This window comes from Trachurus japonicus, chromosome 17, assembly GCF_045865225.1.
Source record: "Trachurus japonicus isolate A0001 chromosome 17, Traja_1.0".
Taxonomy (NCBI): Eukaryota; Metazoa; Chordata; class Actinopteri; order Carangiformes; family Carangidae; genus Trachurus; species Trachurus japonicus.
In genome coordinates this window covers 27,065,282-27,081,381 of record NC_140923.1, presented here as the reverse complement: position 1 = coordinate 27,081,381, position 16,100 = coordinate 27,065,282, and the positions used below count along the sequence as shown (strand labels likewise).

The 16,100-nt window shown below is 39.4% G+C and overlaps 1 protein-coding gene across 1 annotated transcript in view; it reads left to right on the top strand.

Annotated features, from left to right (window-relative positions):
* slc1a7a (solute carrier family 1 member 7a) overlaps window positions 1-12,293 on the top strand; it is a 34,786-nt gene extending 22,493 nt beyond the window's left edge. Inside the window, exons 4-11 of the mRNA XM_085804617.1 lie at window positions 2,766-2,808; window positions 3,145-3,376; window positions 3,669-3,768; window positions 4,475-4,708; window positions 6,004-6,198; window positions 9,186-9,320; window positions 9,592-9,691; window positions 10,670-12,293. Coding sequence (XP_085660743.1) covers window positions 2,766-2,808; window positions 3,145-3,376; window positions 3,669-3,768; window positions 4,475-4,708; window positions 6,004-6,198; window positions 9,186-9,320; window positions 9,592-9,691; window positions 10,670-10,936 — 1,306 coding nt within the window. The 3' untranslated portion in view covers window positions 10,937-12,293. The remainder of the gene's footprint in view (window positions 1-2,765; window positions 2,809-3,144; window positions 3,377-3,668; window positions 3,769-4,474; window positions 4,709-6,003; window positions 6,199-9,185; window positions 9,321-9,591; window positions 9,692-10,669) is intronic.
* Window positions 12,294-16,100: the final 3,807 nt, after the last annotated feature.

Below are 16,100 nucleotides of genomic sequence, written 5' to 3'. Positions count from 1 at the left end.
AATCAGAGAGGAAAATATCACTGTTTTTTCCAAGCTCAGCTCATGGAGGATCTGTAACAAGCGACGTAAGGTCATGAAAAAGACATTAGAGAGGCCGATGATAATTTTCCATTGGGTGTTTCCTACACATTTTGTGAATTTGCAAATATAGTAACAACTTTCAACTGCACTAGAGGCAGAATTAATGAAAAATGAACTTGGCGATTACACATCATTTTCTGCTCCTACCCGTGGGAGATGAGTGTGAGAGAGTGAGAGAGATATGCACGCTTCTTGATCTGCGTGCAGGGTTTCATGAGGACTGAAGTCTGCCAGACACCTGAGGTCAGAGTGTAAAGCCTGGAGCCTCGTGTGCCAGTGGGTTATCGTGCTAAGCTAATTATTGCTGCTAAAGGATGGAGGTGGTGTGTGAGGGATGAACCTGGGTCAGCCCCGCAGTGAGAAACACATCAGCGAAGGCCCTGACAGCCACTGTGTCAGTGTGACAGTTGGTCAGTGGGCTAAAGGCAGCAGTCTGTGATACAGAGAGACACTCAGACTCCAACTCCAGCAAAAGAATATTAAAAGTCACAATACTATTTTATCACAAAGGCACACTAAATTGTGAAAATTGACTATTGTGTGTTTTGAATAAAAAAACTTTTTTTTTAAATCATTTATGTAAAAGTAATATTTTCATGTTGTGTGGAGTCTGAATGAATCATTTCTGACTTTCAATAACAAAATTAAATCAAAGTGAAAATAAATTCTATTTCAGTCACTTCCAACCAAAAAAAAAAAAAAAAAGGAGTAATAAACCAGCCAAGCCCATCCAACTATGCACTGATCATGTGGCACTGGTGAAGCCCAGTCGTTCACGGGATCTCAGCACATGTGTTTGTATGCGTGTGTGTGTGTTTGTGTGTTTCCCAGAGCACAGCTGTGCTTTGGATTTATCTCGCAAAGCTTCTTTACAGCCTTCATCTATCATGCAGGGATACTATATCGGTACACTCACAAATGGGTCCCACAGTCGGCAGTTGTGTGTGTGTGTGTGTGTGTGTGTGTGTGTGTGTGTGTGTGTGTGTGTGTGTGTGTGTGTGTGTGTGTGATAAGTATGTGTAATGAGCACAGTCTGTATGAATATGTGTATACTTGGACTTATTAAGGCCTCTGGGGTCAGAGGGGTTCATTAGCCTGATTTGCTCTGTCTTAGACATGGATGCACGGCTGAATGGCTAAGTGGTCAAATCCATGCAGAATACTCACACTATAGTCCACTGAGTTGGGCCATAATGTCCTTGGATAGCTTTGCCATATGTTTCTTTAATGTCATTCAGTTTAATGGGCTCTAAAATACAATATGGCTTTTTAATCTCCCTGTATTTGAAATGTGCTGTTTGAATTCTTATTGTGATTTGAGCTCTGATGTCATGAGGGGGTTTACTAATGCTGTTGTGATTGACAGACACTTTTCTATATAAAGAATGCACATAATGTATGCCTGTAAGGACAGAAGGGGAATTATTACTGTATTAAAGTAATTATGTAGATAGAGCTTTAATTTTTTAAGTTGAGTCAAGGTTAGAAGAAAGCTGCTCTAATCCTTTTTCTAAAACTTTTAAAACAATCCAATTTAATTGTTTTATTCTGACTGACTGTAGGGTTTATTAATCTGTTTGAGGATGTTTTGTTGGTTTTAGTCTGTCTTGTATAATACTTTATAATTTCATTGACAGACATAAATAAAATACATAAAATCATCTTTATAGTGAATAGTGAATTGTTTAAATTTCTTCAGCGCACAAAGAGCTTGAAATTAACCCCTCAGGTTTGCTCAAGTGCATTTCAACATGTGGACCTGGGCCTCAGTCTCCTGCTGATAACAGCAACATAAGGAACATTCAAGTTATTTCTTTTTTTTTTGGTAAAATGATAATTTCCTTTTCCTCAGCCAGGAAACTATGCAGGTACGCGCCATCATCATCAGTTATTATCACCTTCAATTTGATGATCTGAACGTGTGAGAATTAAATCACATTGAGTCAAGCAGTGGCGTGCACTGGGCGAAAAGAAAAAAAAGAGCACACAGCCCGTCCTTGCCACTGAAGAGGGCACTTTAGTGTGCGTTTTGGCACGTGTTTGAACAATTGGGCCACCCCTTGTGCACACCACTGGAGTGAAGTATATACCGTTCCCTATATATTCACATCTTATCCATGCTGTGCAAGGTTTGCAGAGGGCTGGAGTCTATTTCACTTCACACTGGGCAATAGTACAGAGTCTGCAGGAAATCTTGCATGCCTTTGTTCAATGGGAGGGAAATGTGGCACCTAGGCAATCTTCACAAAAGAGAATCCTGTATGTAGGTGTGATTGTGAAGTTTGTGAGGTAGGCAGTATATACACACAAGTCCCTTTTTCCCTTTTCCCTTTCCCCTTAACTGCTCCTTGCCCACTCTGCTGCAATTGGTAGGCAGAGCATACATACAAGTGAAAAGTTTGACCAAAGGAGCAAGTGTTGAATGAGTCATTTCACAAGGAATGCAAATGAATCCAGGTAGAAGACACAAAGATGTGGAGAAAATCAAAATATCTGGCTAATTTACTGTTGTCTTGCTGGGTACATAAACATGTTATATCGAGTGTTGTTCCTGTGGAACCAACTGTGAAGTCTTTTTTTTTCTTTTCTTTTTACATTATAGTTGTACATTTATGTCTCATTCCTCCATCTGCCATCCACTGAAGAACTTATAACCATTTATCAAAACTCTCTCTCTCCCCCAGCAACATGTTTCCAGCCAACCTGGTTCAAGCTACATTTCAACAGGTAAGCTGAAATGATGAAAGGCAAAGAACAAGCACTGAAGCAGAAAAATAGGATGAGATGATAAACAAACAGAGAGATCAAAGGAATATTTGGGCACTTCAACTTTGCCTGTTGCTGAGAGTTCTTCATGCCTGTAGCTAAATATGAGGAGACGGCAGCCAGTTAGTTTCCCTTTTCCCAGGAAACACATATAGAGACATTAGAGTTGTGTTGGTTACGCTGCTGTAACATGTTTCATATATCCTAGTGTCAACACCTCTGATATGTGCCCACAATTTGCTAGTTCGGTGTAGGTTTCACGATACTGATGCTCTGTTTTGTTTTTGTTTTTTCAAGTATCGAACCCAGAGAGTCCCAGAACTCATCCCCAAACCAACGGTGGCTCAGCTCTTGGATGAGACCACCACACGCAGGGTCTATATCTATGGCATCCAGGATGACAACGGCACAGATGTCCAGAACTTCTCCCTGGATCTCACGCCGCCACCCGACGTCATCATGAAAACATCACCCGGTACAAGCGAAGGAATGAACGTGCTGGGGATTGTTATTTTTTCTGCAACCATGGGTAAGTGGTTTGCAACAACAACTTCACAATTGCAATTGCATAATTTATAAGTATAATTTATTCTAAAAAAAAATGGGGGGGGGGGGTTCTCTCACGAGGAAAGCAGAGAACAAAGAAATCATTTCTCATCAATTTACATTTGCTGAATGCATTACTGTAGCCGTATGATTGATGCATATTTTATCCATGCTCGAATAACACCTTCCACTGGAGGCGAGTTATGGAATGTGTTTGAATCTTCAGTTCCTACATGCAAGATTTGTTATTGATTTTCTTTTATTTTCCAATCCAGGAATAATGTTGGGAAGGATGGGACCCAATGGAAGTGCTTTGGTGAATTTCTGCCAGAGTGTGAATGAGGCAGTTCTGAAGATTGTAGCCATTGTCATCTGGTAAGTGTTAAATAAAGGGGCAGGGTTAAAAAAACAAAAAACAAAACAAAATAGTGAGCAGTTTTGCTCCTAACAGAGCATTTTCAGCTGAAGACCAGTACTTGGAATCGCTCCTTTTTACCCAAAGCTCGGGATGAATGTGCTATGAAATCCTGCACAGACATTCATGGCCCCCAGAGGCTGAACCCTAATGGCTTTGGTGATCCTCTTGAGTTTTTATCTACAGTAGCACCACCATGAGACATTCCTTATCTTTAGTGAAAATGTCACTCACAACAAATACTAGATGGATTATTTTTTATTATTATTTTATTATTATTTTTATTATTTTCCAGTACTGTGGTTAAGAATGAAATTCCTGTAAATCTAATGCCATTTTTATTAACTTTAAATGCAGCATGCTTAATTAAGGGTTAGGCGATAATGAATTGTACCAGTAGCAGTTTTGCTCCTGTAGGCATTAAAAACTTAACATGGAACCACATCAACAATTTCATTATGAATTAACCCAATCCATTTTTTAAATAAGTTCTTTTCCCATTTCAACACCCTTGAACATAATGTTTTTCTTGCTGCTGACATGATGAACTGTTCATGAGCAATAACTAAATTATTACATAACACTAGAGAAATACATTTTAAGAAAAAGCTTATCTTGAAGCTGATTTTCTCAACAAGAATTTTCTCTTCCCCCTTTCCCTCCAAGGTATTTTCCCTTTGGTATCGTTTTCCTGGTTGCTGGAAAGATCCTGGAGATGGATGACCCTTCAGCCATGGGAAAGAAGCTGGGCTTTTACGCCATCACTGTGGTAATGGGTTTAGTGTTGCACGGCCTCTTCATCCTCCCGGCCATGTATTTCTTCATCACGAAGAAGAGCCCCATTGTTTACATCAGAGGGATTCTGCAGGCTCTGCTCATCTCACTGGCAACCTCGTCCAGGTAAAAGCAAAAGACACGACTTCTCACAATAAAACACTGCGCACTGGGTTTATGTTTTCTCATATTCATATTAATTCACAAAATTGGGGGATGTGAATGCATTTTGGCAGTAATTCTTCAGGATCCAATTCAGGAGAATAAACCCATTGAATCAAACTTCCTTTATTGCTTTGTTTATTCAGTTAGTGAAAGATAAAAAAAAAGTCATTATATGTCATTATATGTTGTCACTTAACGCTCTCACAAGATCACTCCAGGAACACGTGAATGAAAGCTCCTCTGAAAATTGCTATGTTCACACCACAATGATGAGAAATGTACAGTCAGAAGTAAAAGAACAAGAAGCCCAAAAAAATAAAAAATAAAAATAAAAACTACCAGAAGAGGCCAAAGTATAGGACAGAAAGAAGATGACAAAGTGGATGTACTTCTGTTGTATCAATTCTAAATCGAGCAGATAATGGAAATGGCCTTGAGTGAAGTGGGCGTTATGAGGTTTAACCCTTTCAGCCTCTACTCTAGCTCAAGGCTGTCTTTTTATGTTTTGATTGGACATATATTGGTCTTTTCAAACAACACATTTTCCTTTCAGGGGGTTAAGCAGCATAACTAGAGAGTAGTGTGGAGATAGTCAGAACTAATCTTCCCTGACCTCCTCTTCAAATGCTCTCTGACTAATGAGAAATATTTGGAGATGTTCAGGTGCACCAGGCAAGGCTCCTGTACTCAACAAACACATCAATTCTGTGTTTTTTTCTGTGGGTTGCTACGGCTACTGGAGGTATTGAAACCAAATTCATCACTGTTGCACCGTTCACTTTTAAGCAAACCCACCTCTTTAATTGCCTGTTTTGAAGTTTAACATTATCTCCCAACATTTTTTTATAATTAAATCATCCCCAACATTAGCATTTGCCCCTCATCACCTATTTTATTTCAGTGTTTTCTATCATTACAAAACTGGAAAACATAACAGTCACATACTTTTGGTCTTTAGTTCTAATATCAACAGCTGCAATAGAAATCTTCACAGTACAATCCAAGAAGTGGTTGAATACACTGACAAATGGGTAAACAACAATTAGCAACAGTTTCAGCACTCTCTGGGTTTTTCATTCTTTTCTCTTTGGCACAAACAAGGACCAACTACAGAGAAAATAACTGCTTGGAATAATGTAACAAAAAAGAGATAGATTTTTTCTTTGTTACATGACTGACACACACCAGTTCTGCAAAAGACGTTTCCGGCTAATAATTGTCTGAGAAGCTCTTATCATTATCTCTTCCTGCTGCAGCTCTGCCACTCTGCCTATCACCTTCAAGTGCCTCCTCGAGAACAACCACATCGACCGACGCATCATCCGCTTTGTGCTGCCTGTCGGGGCCACAATCAACATGGACGGCACCGCACTCTATGAGGCCGTGGCAGCCATCTTTATCGCCCAAGTGAATAATTATGAGCTCGACTTTGGACAGATTATAACCATCAGGTACGCTCAGTTAAATATAGACTGAAGAAAGTTCATGAAAATTGACTTTTGATGGGAATTTTCATTAACTACAAAATGAGCGCAGGTGAGGAAGGTCAGACATATAGAACATTTACCTGATACCTAATCACACGTCTGTGAAGCTCTCAAATGCTTTTATTAATAGCAGTTAAGACAATTACATTGCGATAATTGGCTAGGTTATGGTGAAATAAGATCACACAGTGTATTATTCATCCCATAAAAACTGTTGTGTAGTGTCCTCGATCTGGACAGAGGTTTCAAAAGCCTGAAAGCCTTTGTTTGCAAAGAGAGAAAACAGTCTTTGGAAGCCACTCTAAACTCAACATCAGAGTGTCTTGGTCTCACCTGCATCATTTATAAGAATTCTTTTCTCACACTGTTTCTAGAGAAAACCCAACACTAAAACCCCTTGGTCAAAGGTCAAAAAACCTGCTGAGACCCATATCAGGGTTTTGTCAGCAATGAAAAAGGTTTCAAATGGCGTTTACTCTAGGGTCAAATGACTCTGCAGTAGTAACAGGTATTTATTGACTATGGTTCCTAGCAGTGTTAATGACAACACCAATGTGACCTCACTTATTTTTACCCAGTTAACTCCTTTCATATTGTGAGCTGTGATGTCTTTCAGACCATTAACAATGTAAACAAACCTGTCACCTGCCCTGCACAGCGCTCTTAAATCAGAAACTTTATGGCTAGCCTACACTGAGCTCAAGGATGAAAAAATCATCAATCAAAGGACCTAAGATGGAGACACTTATACCAGTCTTGTTACCTTCGGTCAAAGCCACATGTTTGACTTCCCACTTAGCAAAGAGACATAAACCAGAGGGAAACTGTCAGCCCAACCCTGTACAAGTTAACAAATCCACCCACTAGCACACGCAAAGCTCATTACAATGTTATTGAGCTCATTGTTAGTTTCCTTTTATTTCTTTTTTTTATTTGCTTCCTTTTTAACAATTCTTGTTATGCGCTGCCGGCCTAGTTGCAGTTACCACTGGCTGTCTGGAAGCTGTCAATTTAAAGTGCCTGCAGGCAGATTTAGCCGCTTTCTCGCTTACAAAAGAGTGATTTAACATGCAACTTTCAGCAATAAAATTAATTATTGCATTTTCCCAAATGTCAAACTTTTTCTCTGAAAATGCTTTTCGGGGCAGGTTTTTTATCTGAATAGCTGAATCGTTTCAAATTAGGAAAAAAAAAAACGTTACCAAAACTGTGGCAATTTAGGCAAATTTCATTTGGGTCAAAAAAGCGTATATAAGCATACTGGTGGTAGTCTGAGTGCACCGTGTGAATTAATCTAACGTCACACGTTTAGTTTAATTCTGAATTAATAAAAAATATTATGGGATTTACCAGATACACATATATGTAAATGTCACACAGATTACGCCTCATATGAGCTTCTTAGTCTGATCTGATTTCTGCTAAATCAGTCTGGAAGCCCCAGGGACACAGACAGACTGACTGACAAAAACACCAACGGCCCATCTCCCACTAACACCACCACCCTGTATCTCAATGACCTCAGGTAAACAAGCCCACCCAGGTCTAAAAAAGTCCCCTCCCTCTTCTGATTTGATAACATTTCCTACTGTAATAACATTAAGCAGACCTCTCCTCATGGCTGCGGTTTGTGCCCATTCCCTCATAATCCCTTGGCGGTAAAACCCATATGACCTGTATTACTCATCTCCCTTGTCACGCCAGAATTATAATAATTTTTCCCTCTCTCTGTCCTGTTCCCGTGCCGTTTGGCTGCTGACCATGGAGCTGCTCCATCTGCATAATAACACCCCACCCCCACCACCAAGCACATTTGCACCACTGCAAGAAATATTACAACCCCTCACTTAATTAAAAGTCATAACACAATGAAAAGCTTAAGTTTACTTCAGAAAAATAATATAGTGTTGAGAAGCTTCCTTTCTTGGGTATTTGTTAGTGGTTGCATTTTAATGTTGTAGTAGGCTGAGATGGAGCCCGTTTGAAATATTTTACAAAGCATTGTTGTTGCAGTTTCATCTATTGATCTTGCAAAAAAAAAAAAAAAAAAAGTTCAGTTTCAGGACATTTTACATTATTACAGGCATTTACATTAACTACAGGCAAACCAAAATAATAGTTAAATAACTCATAAGTCTAGGTGATTTATTGTATTACTGGTAACTGTTCACAGTAGGCTTGTGGATTTTTGCATTCCTCCACATGTTGAAACAGCTGTGGAGCTGTAGGAAAAGTGATATTGAGTATCTATATATTGAAGGTATACTGTCCAGCTAACTAGCTTGAGTGCTACTTTCAAAAGCAAGGCATAGCCTGTTATGTACTCACTTTGCTCTATTATTTTTAGCTATATTATTTTTGCTAGTTTCTAATGTCACCCACACATGACAGAAATATCCAAATTAAGGCTCTAATGTTGAAGTGAGTCAGCTGAAGAGAAAGTTGTTAAGGAACTTATGCTAAATGAAGCTGACAAGAGCTGCCAGCAGCAGTGTTCATTTCAGCAGGAGCCTTTTGTTTCTGTGCAAACCGAGGGCCCGTTGTTGAAACCATTTCTATGGTAAAATGTGTCTGTTTTCATTGTTGACTGCTGCAGTTTTATGTAGTATGACAAGCTGGCAGTGAAGTGGGCAAGACTATTGAAATGTCAATTACTCTAGGCTGCAGTTTACTTCATCACTCCCTGCCATGTTAACAAAAATACACTACTTGATTCAGGTCAGAAGTGTCAAGTTAAACAGTGTTTTATGTTAAGTAAATATTTTCTACTAGCTTTGCTACTCTCTCTTTATGCTTTGAATCATTTCATGTTGTTCTCCCACTCAAAGATAAATCTCTACCTCAGAGGGATCATATGGGATCATATATACATATAGTATATATAATACACACCTTTGATGAGGTCCTTGTATAAGATAAAATACACTCGGCTCCTCTGTCTGTTCTCCCAGCATCACTGCCACTGCTGCCAGTATCGGTGCAGCAGGAATCCCGCAGGCCGGACTCGTAACCATGGTGATCGTGCTGACCTCAGTGGGTCTGCCCACAGATGACATTACTCTCATCATTGCTGTCGATTGGGCTTTGTAAGTAAGGGTTAATCTTTTCCACCATTAGAAGCTTCGGCATAATCAAAGCCTCCAACTCAGGAAATGTTTATGACATTCGACTGTTTTCCAGTAAAGTCTAATCAATAGCTTCCAGGGAATTTAGATGCAATCAGCAAAAATATACACAAATGGAACCAGGCAATGTGCATTACGCATTTGGCATATAATGCTGTAAGTCTCTGTATTACATAAACCCAAATAAAGCCTTCACTAACACTGTGACTGACTTTTGGTTTTTGTTGTTCAGGGATCGATTCAGGACCATGGTCAATGTGATGGGCGACGCTCTGGCCACGGGCATCATGGCTCATATCTGCAGAAAAGACTTTGTCAAAGAGGGGGAGCAGGTGAGAGCATCCAAGGCCAAATCAGGGGACTCTGAGATAGCCTACTGTAAAGATACAGAGATTTTCTTAGATAGATTTGTTCAATTATTTAATTCACTTAATCGTTTTTTGTACAGTATCACCAAGGTCATTTCAGCAGCTGCTCATGCTGTTTAATTGGCCATTTGGAGAAATACCTATATTTACTCTCTTGCCAAGAGTTGAACAGTGGATGGAGCCAGACAAGCCATTATCACATAATGGATAAAAGCTTTTTCTATTTAACAAGTGTGTAATTTTTTTTATTTTTTATTTTTTTATTGATGTTTATGACAGACAAATACAAATACTTGTTACCTTATTGCAGTTACATGGATAAGATACACATCTTGTATGCATTTATCAGTATCTATCTGCCCAGTCTTTTTTTTCTTTTTTTCTTACAAACAGCAACAAAAATAGCAAAAAAAATAAATGCAGTCCAGCAATAATGTACAGAACAGGCCAGACCTACAACACAAAACATAGATCCACAAAACAAAACAAAACAAAACAAAACAAAACACCCTAGGAAGTCTACATATTATACCAATCCTGTACCTGCCTCTAATAAAATATGGAGAGATGGCGACATTCTCACATATCCAGCAATTGAGCTAGGAATGGGCCCCACACCTCATTAAATAAATCTTCCCTCCCAGCCACTCTATAGGTGACCCGCTCGTAGCTGGCCATTGAGCTTAAAACCTGTATCCACTCCTTAAAAGTGGACTGAGTGGGAGATTTCCAGTGGCGTAAAGTTATAACAAGTGTGTAATTTTAATGTTTGTAGTTTCATGGCATGAAAACAAAAAGGCCTGACATCGGTTTTTTGGATGTTCGTGCTGTTTTTCATTTTTGCTTTGTAGGTTCATGGCATTCATGAGCATTACTTTCTTAATAAAGTTACTAATCAAGAGGCTCTTCTCCTCCTTTGTCTTCATCCACTGCATTCACCAGGTGCCTCTGATCTGTGAGACTAAACCCATGATAAGCATCCAGCAGATGATGAACTACCAGAACCAGAAGAACGGCTGCTACCAGCCGCCTCCACCGGGCAGCAAACAGGACCACCTCTCCCCGGACGTGGCCCGCCTGATCCAGCTTGAGGAGGGGATTCGGCCCATAGAGAAGAAGAAGCACGGTCACTCATCTCATCACAAGAGGGAGCACAGGGACAAAGACCATTGTTCCATTGATATGAACGGGCTGGAGACTAATGTGTAAAAGCAGCTGCCCTTCTAACAGCTACTAGCACACCCACAGCTTCAAGGCCAGCACAAGAGGACGACAAATGAAAGAGCTGAGGTGACCCAAGTCACATGCTTTTCTCCTCTTTGAATTAGAGTGGCCCGCAGCGGAGGGATGCAGGAAAAGAAAGACTTTTTTTTTTTTTTGCTACATAACCTAAACGATGACCCACAATTGATTGTGTATGTTTGTGAGTGTACATATTTATCAGATGTATTATTTGGTACCAGCAGCTGCAGTGTGCTGGGGTGGCTGACGAACTGTTTAAACCACAAGAACTGGTCCTGTTCAAGGTTTACCTAACATCCTCCCAGATTTGTGAGTCAGCCCATCCGAAAGAAACAGAGACGGACAACACTAATAGCTTATGTCAGATATACTTAAAGGACCCTTACCCTCTGTGGACTGCAAAAGAAAAGAACAAAACAAAAAAAAAACTGAAAAAAACAGTCACTCATATCTCTTTTTATTTACTACAGTCTGGTTTGGTATGTTTTTAGAATCTTACTGGTTGGGCTTTTTTGTATATTTCTTCTTCTTTTCTTTTTTTTTTCATTGTGTTCTCTATAATCAACCTTCAGCAAATTGTTGCCTGGCTTTCCAAGATTCACAAACTCAATAAGGTGCACAACAAAGAGACAAGATGGGACACAATATGATAATCCAAAGATAACAAGAAACTCTTTGAACACACACATGCAACAGTTTGGTACATATTAAAAAAACACATGTCTCAGATTTGAGGGAAAATGGGATTCTTAATGTTTTCTCAGTAACACCTTTCCTTACACTTGTCTTCACTGCCTTGTTGTCCATAAGTGGGTACTCTGCCTCACACATGCAGCACTGCGTGGTCATTGCCGCAATCAAGGCAAAAATGATGATGAAGATCACAATGAAAATGAAGACGAATGTTTGCCCTTGTGTTGAAGTCATGTCATGTTGTCTTTGCACCCCATTGTTTTCCCTCTTTGCCTTAAACAACCAAAGGAGAAGCGCACAGGACCAGAACGTTACTGATGTACGCTGAAACATGAGATGAAACAACACACGACGACAGTAACGCGTCATACTCCGAACTCTGTCCAAATGTTTGTGATATATGCTGCACATGTACTTCAAATCTTTAAAAAAAAGAAGATAACTTTTAGGTTTTACTACCATGTGGGTATGTTTCAAAAGCTGCCATTCTGTATTTGTTACAAGAAACATTTCACTGTAGTCTAAAATTTATAACAAATGTACCAACTCTGTAAAAAAGAAAACACTGAAAAATGGATAATATATCAAAAATATACCAACAGCGCACTGTTTGAGTTGTTTCTTTAAATGGCACTGACATTTAAAGGACTGAAAATTGCAGAAGTGCAAGTATTTAACCCTTCATTTAGAAATCTGACAGGCCATGCAAAGAAAATGCAGTTGTTTGATTATTCAGCCAAACAAACATCCTAAAATATCAATAAATCTCAACGTTTAGTTTAGTTTAGTTTAGTTTAGTTTAGTTTAGTTTAGTTTATAGCAGGACAGCGTGCAGTGACATTGATTATTCAAAGAAATAAAAAGATGGCTGCACCAGATTTAGCGAGAGCGCTAATTTCCATCTGTAGTCCTTGACATAAAAACAGACATCATAAATAGACAGTAAGTACAAGTTAAGATGCACAATACAGGGTACATTAATACCAGCAATCATAAAACTAAGGGTTTTTTTTAAAGAAAGAAAAAAACAAAACAAGGACAGCCATCGTGATTAAATTACAAAGTGCAATTTCAAGTATGGTAAATACAGGTGCCCATCACCTAAAAAACGGGAGGTCCACACCGCGTGATGCATTCAATCTGACAAGTTTCTGCTACGGTTTCCTTGTGGAGGTACATTAAATACACAAACCTCACATTTAGAAAATCTACATAAGATGCACAGTAATGTTCAGAGCATTCAAAATAGTATAAGTGCGTATGACTTCACATAAAGTGCTCATATTGTAAACACAGGTGCCCAAAGCTGACTGGGGTGTCAAATGTGTAAGGAGGAGATTAAAAACCATTACCACTGAGGGCTGTTTACGTCCAGGTTAAGTTCACATGGGAGCATAGATGGCTTTTTAAAAAGTTGGTGTGGGTAAAATTTCCAGACTAATCCGATTGGTGGCCCCTTGTCCATCCTTCGTTCTCAATCTTTTATTGAAAACCACATAAAACTACAGCTTGTTTATGACATTTCATCCTCTTGCTGCACCCTTTCCTTCACTTGTGAAAGTGTTTTAACAAATGTCTGGCTGAAAGAAACAAATGTATTGCTGTCTTGCATGGAATTTCCTATTCAAGATACATTTATGTTTAGTTATTTTGCCGACCTCAGTCATGCTTTACCCTTCAGTAAGTTTATTGAATGCTTATTAAATAGGGATGAAGATGAGAAATGTGCACAATAAAAACATTCAATATGGAAAAAATCTCAAACAAAAGGGCAAACATACTGTACATTTCCATATCAGTACTCATATTGGCATGGAGAGATGCATACAAATAGAGGTCACTAGCCTATACAGAACAGGCTAAGTGTGCCAGAGGATGTTATTTCAATGGCATCTCTGCTGATTTAAAGAGAGAGAGAGAGAGAGAGAGAGAGGGAGGATAGCAAGAACAACATGGCCTGCCTTTGAACAAGACTGGTTAGAAATGTCAGAAAAACAGCATCACCAAGGCAACCTTGGAGAACAAATTGGGCACATTTCAAAACCTACTGACCAAACAACCTCAAGGGACAGATAGAGCGAGCGAACAGTGTCCAGAGTGTAGAAATATATGGTGGAAAGCACTAGGCTACTGCCTATATAAGATTATCACAACAGTCAAAGGTACTTTTTCTTTTCACACTGGACATCAAACATGCAAACCCTCACACTCAATTCACAATATTACCCACAATTTCCACTTCACACTCAATCATTTGAAATGAATGATCAAAAAAATGCATGTTAAGTTTAACAATATGGTTATTTATCTCATAAAGAATAATATGACAGACTGGAAACCATCGCCTTGTAAAAAAACAAAAAACAAAACATGTAACAACATAAAGCATTGGTAATGTTCCTTCGCTAACAAATGTGTCTAAATATAACTTTTATATAGCCTACGGTTGTTTCTACAGCTCGCATAAAGCATTGACTTGAGCTTATTTCCTTTACTAGCCTACTTAATGATATTTAATGTATTTGAACTTTAAAGAGACAGTGCATTGCATGATGTAGTAATGAAATTCATGAAATTCATGAAATGAAATGAATGAATGAATGAATGAATGAATGAATGAAATAAAACATACACAGGAGTACGACCGGCAGCTTGGCTAGAAAATAGCTATTAGCTAAGCTATGTATCTAATGCTAATGTTACCAGACTCTAACTCAGTTAACTGCTCTCTGTGCTACTGTTACACTACTGCTACCAAGGGACAGATGAGTTTAATCACATAAGTAAAGCGAGATAGAAAGTCAGACTTGTTGATGTCCTTTCAAGTTAGGCAAGGCAAGGCAATTTTATTTGTATAGCCCGTTTTTACAAACAGTTTGTCTCAAAGGGCTTTACATGGCATCGTAGCAACATCCTCTGTCCTTAGACCCTCACATCGACTGAGGAAAAACTCCATGGAAACCCTTTTAACAGGGAAAAATCGGAGAAACCTCAGGGTGAGCAACAGAGGAGGGATCCCTCACCCAGGACGGACAGACGTGCAATAGATGTTGTTACAGACAAGAAAACAGTTTACAGTTTGTCACAGAATGTGCGAAATATGGAAAAGTTACTGACTCAGCATTTCTTATTTTTGTATCTAAAAAGACTGTCAAGGCTGTGTCACTGTCTGCACAAGTGCTAGAGAGGATTAAAGAAGTCTGATAACTCGTAAGAGAAAAAGCTCCTCCATGGTTGTGTAGGCAATTAGATACAGTACCTTTGTCCAGCAAGCTGTATAAAAAATGTCTCTCTCAATACACCAGACAGCCAGACAGTCTGATGTTGGATATAGCCTCAGACATACTTATAGGCAGGTGGTGAACTTTGGTGGTTGGTTTTTACAGTGTTTGTATCAGACTGATCCACTGAGCCAATGTCACAGCCTTTGCAGAGCTGAAATAAGAGCGATCAATACATATCTTTAGCCTATTTTACTCAAAGAAAATTTAGGGCTTAGATTACTCAGCTCAGAGTGAGTGCGAGCTGGGCCTCTAGGTTGACTTGATGCGAAACCAAGCCTGGCAATCCTGAGATAACACCAGTCTGCCTCACCTTGCCCCATCGTTGTGCTTGTAACAGCACATCTCCTGAAGACCCAATAGTGCTAATGGTCAGTGAGACAGACAGGCAGGCAGCCATGTCGCCTGTGCAGCTACTGAATATTGCCATTTGGCCAGCCAGCCAGCTGGCCACCTGGCAGAGGGACAGCAGTGGGGGATGGGCTAAAGGGAGTCGGCCAGATAGGAGCAATTAGGAGGACAGGCTGGATCTGGCAGAAGGTTTCATGGTGGTCACTGACCAACGAGGAGACATCCACATCAGAGTCAAAAACACAGTGCATTCAGAAAGTTTTCAGACTCCTGTACTTTTTACACACTGTGTTGCAGCCCAGATGGAGGGAAATGGAAAAGGAGGGAGGCAGAGCACAAAGGCTCAACTGAAATCCCTTTGTGTGAATACCAGTCGAAGCTTTGCTGTAGTTAGAAGACTGATTCTATGGCGGATGAGTATATGAGTGATTCAGTGCCATTTTTGCTGTTATGTGATTTGTGGGTATCAATAATCCCCCCAAAATATGTTGGATACAACACTGATATCTGTCATCTAGGCTCTGATCTTATTAGATTAGTCATAATAATAACTCATCACTACGTAAGATTTGTTTTTGCTTTGGCCAGTCATGTCCTGGTAATGTTAACTCATTGTAGTGGGCAGCGCTGCTTTCTTATGCTCAGTGGTGGAACAAACTGTAAAACATTTCCCGATGAATTGCTACATCAGGGAGCTGAATCTGATAAATACAAGAGATTTTATTTGTGCCTGAATAGAAGCAGCCACCAACACAAGGTCATACAGTATACAGAAGTTCTGCTTTTTATTATTCTGATTCCACCAT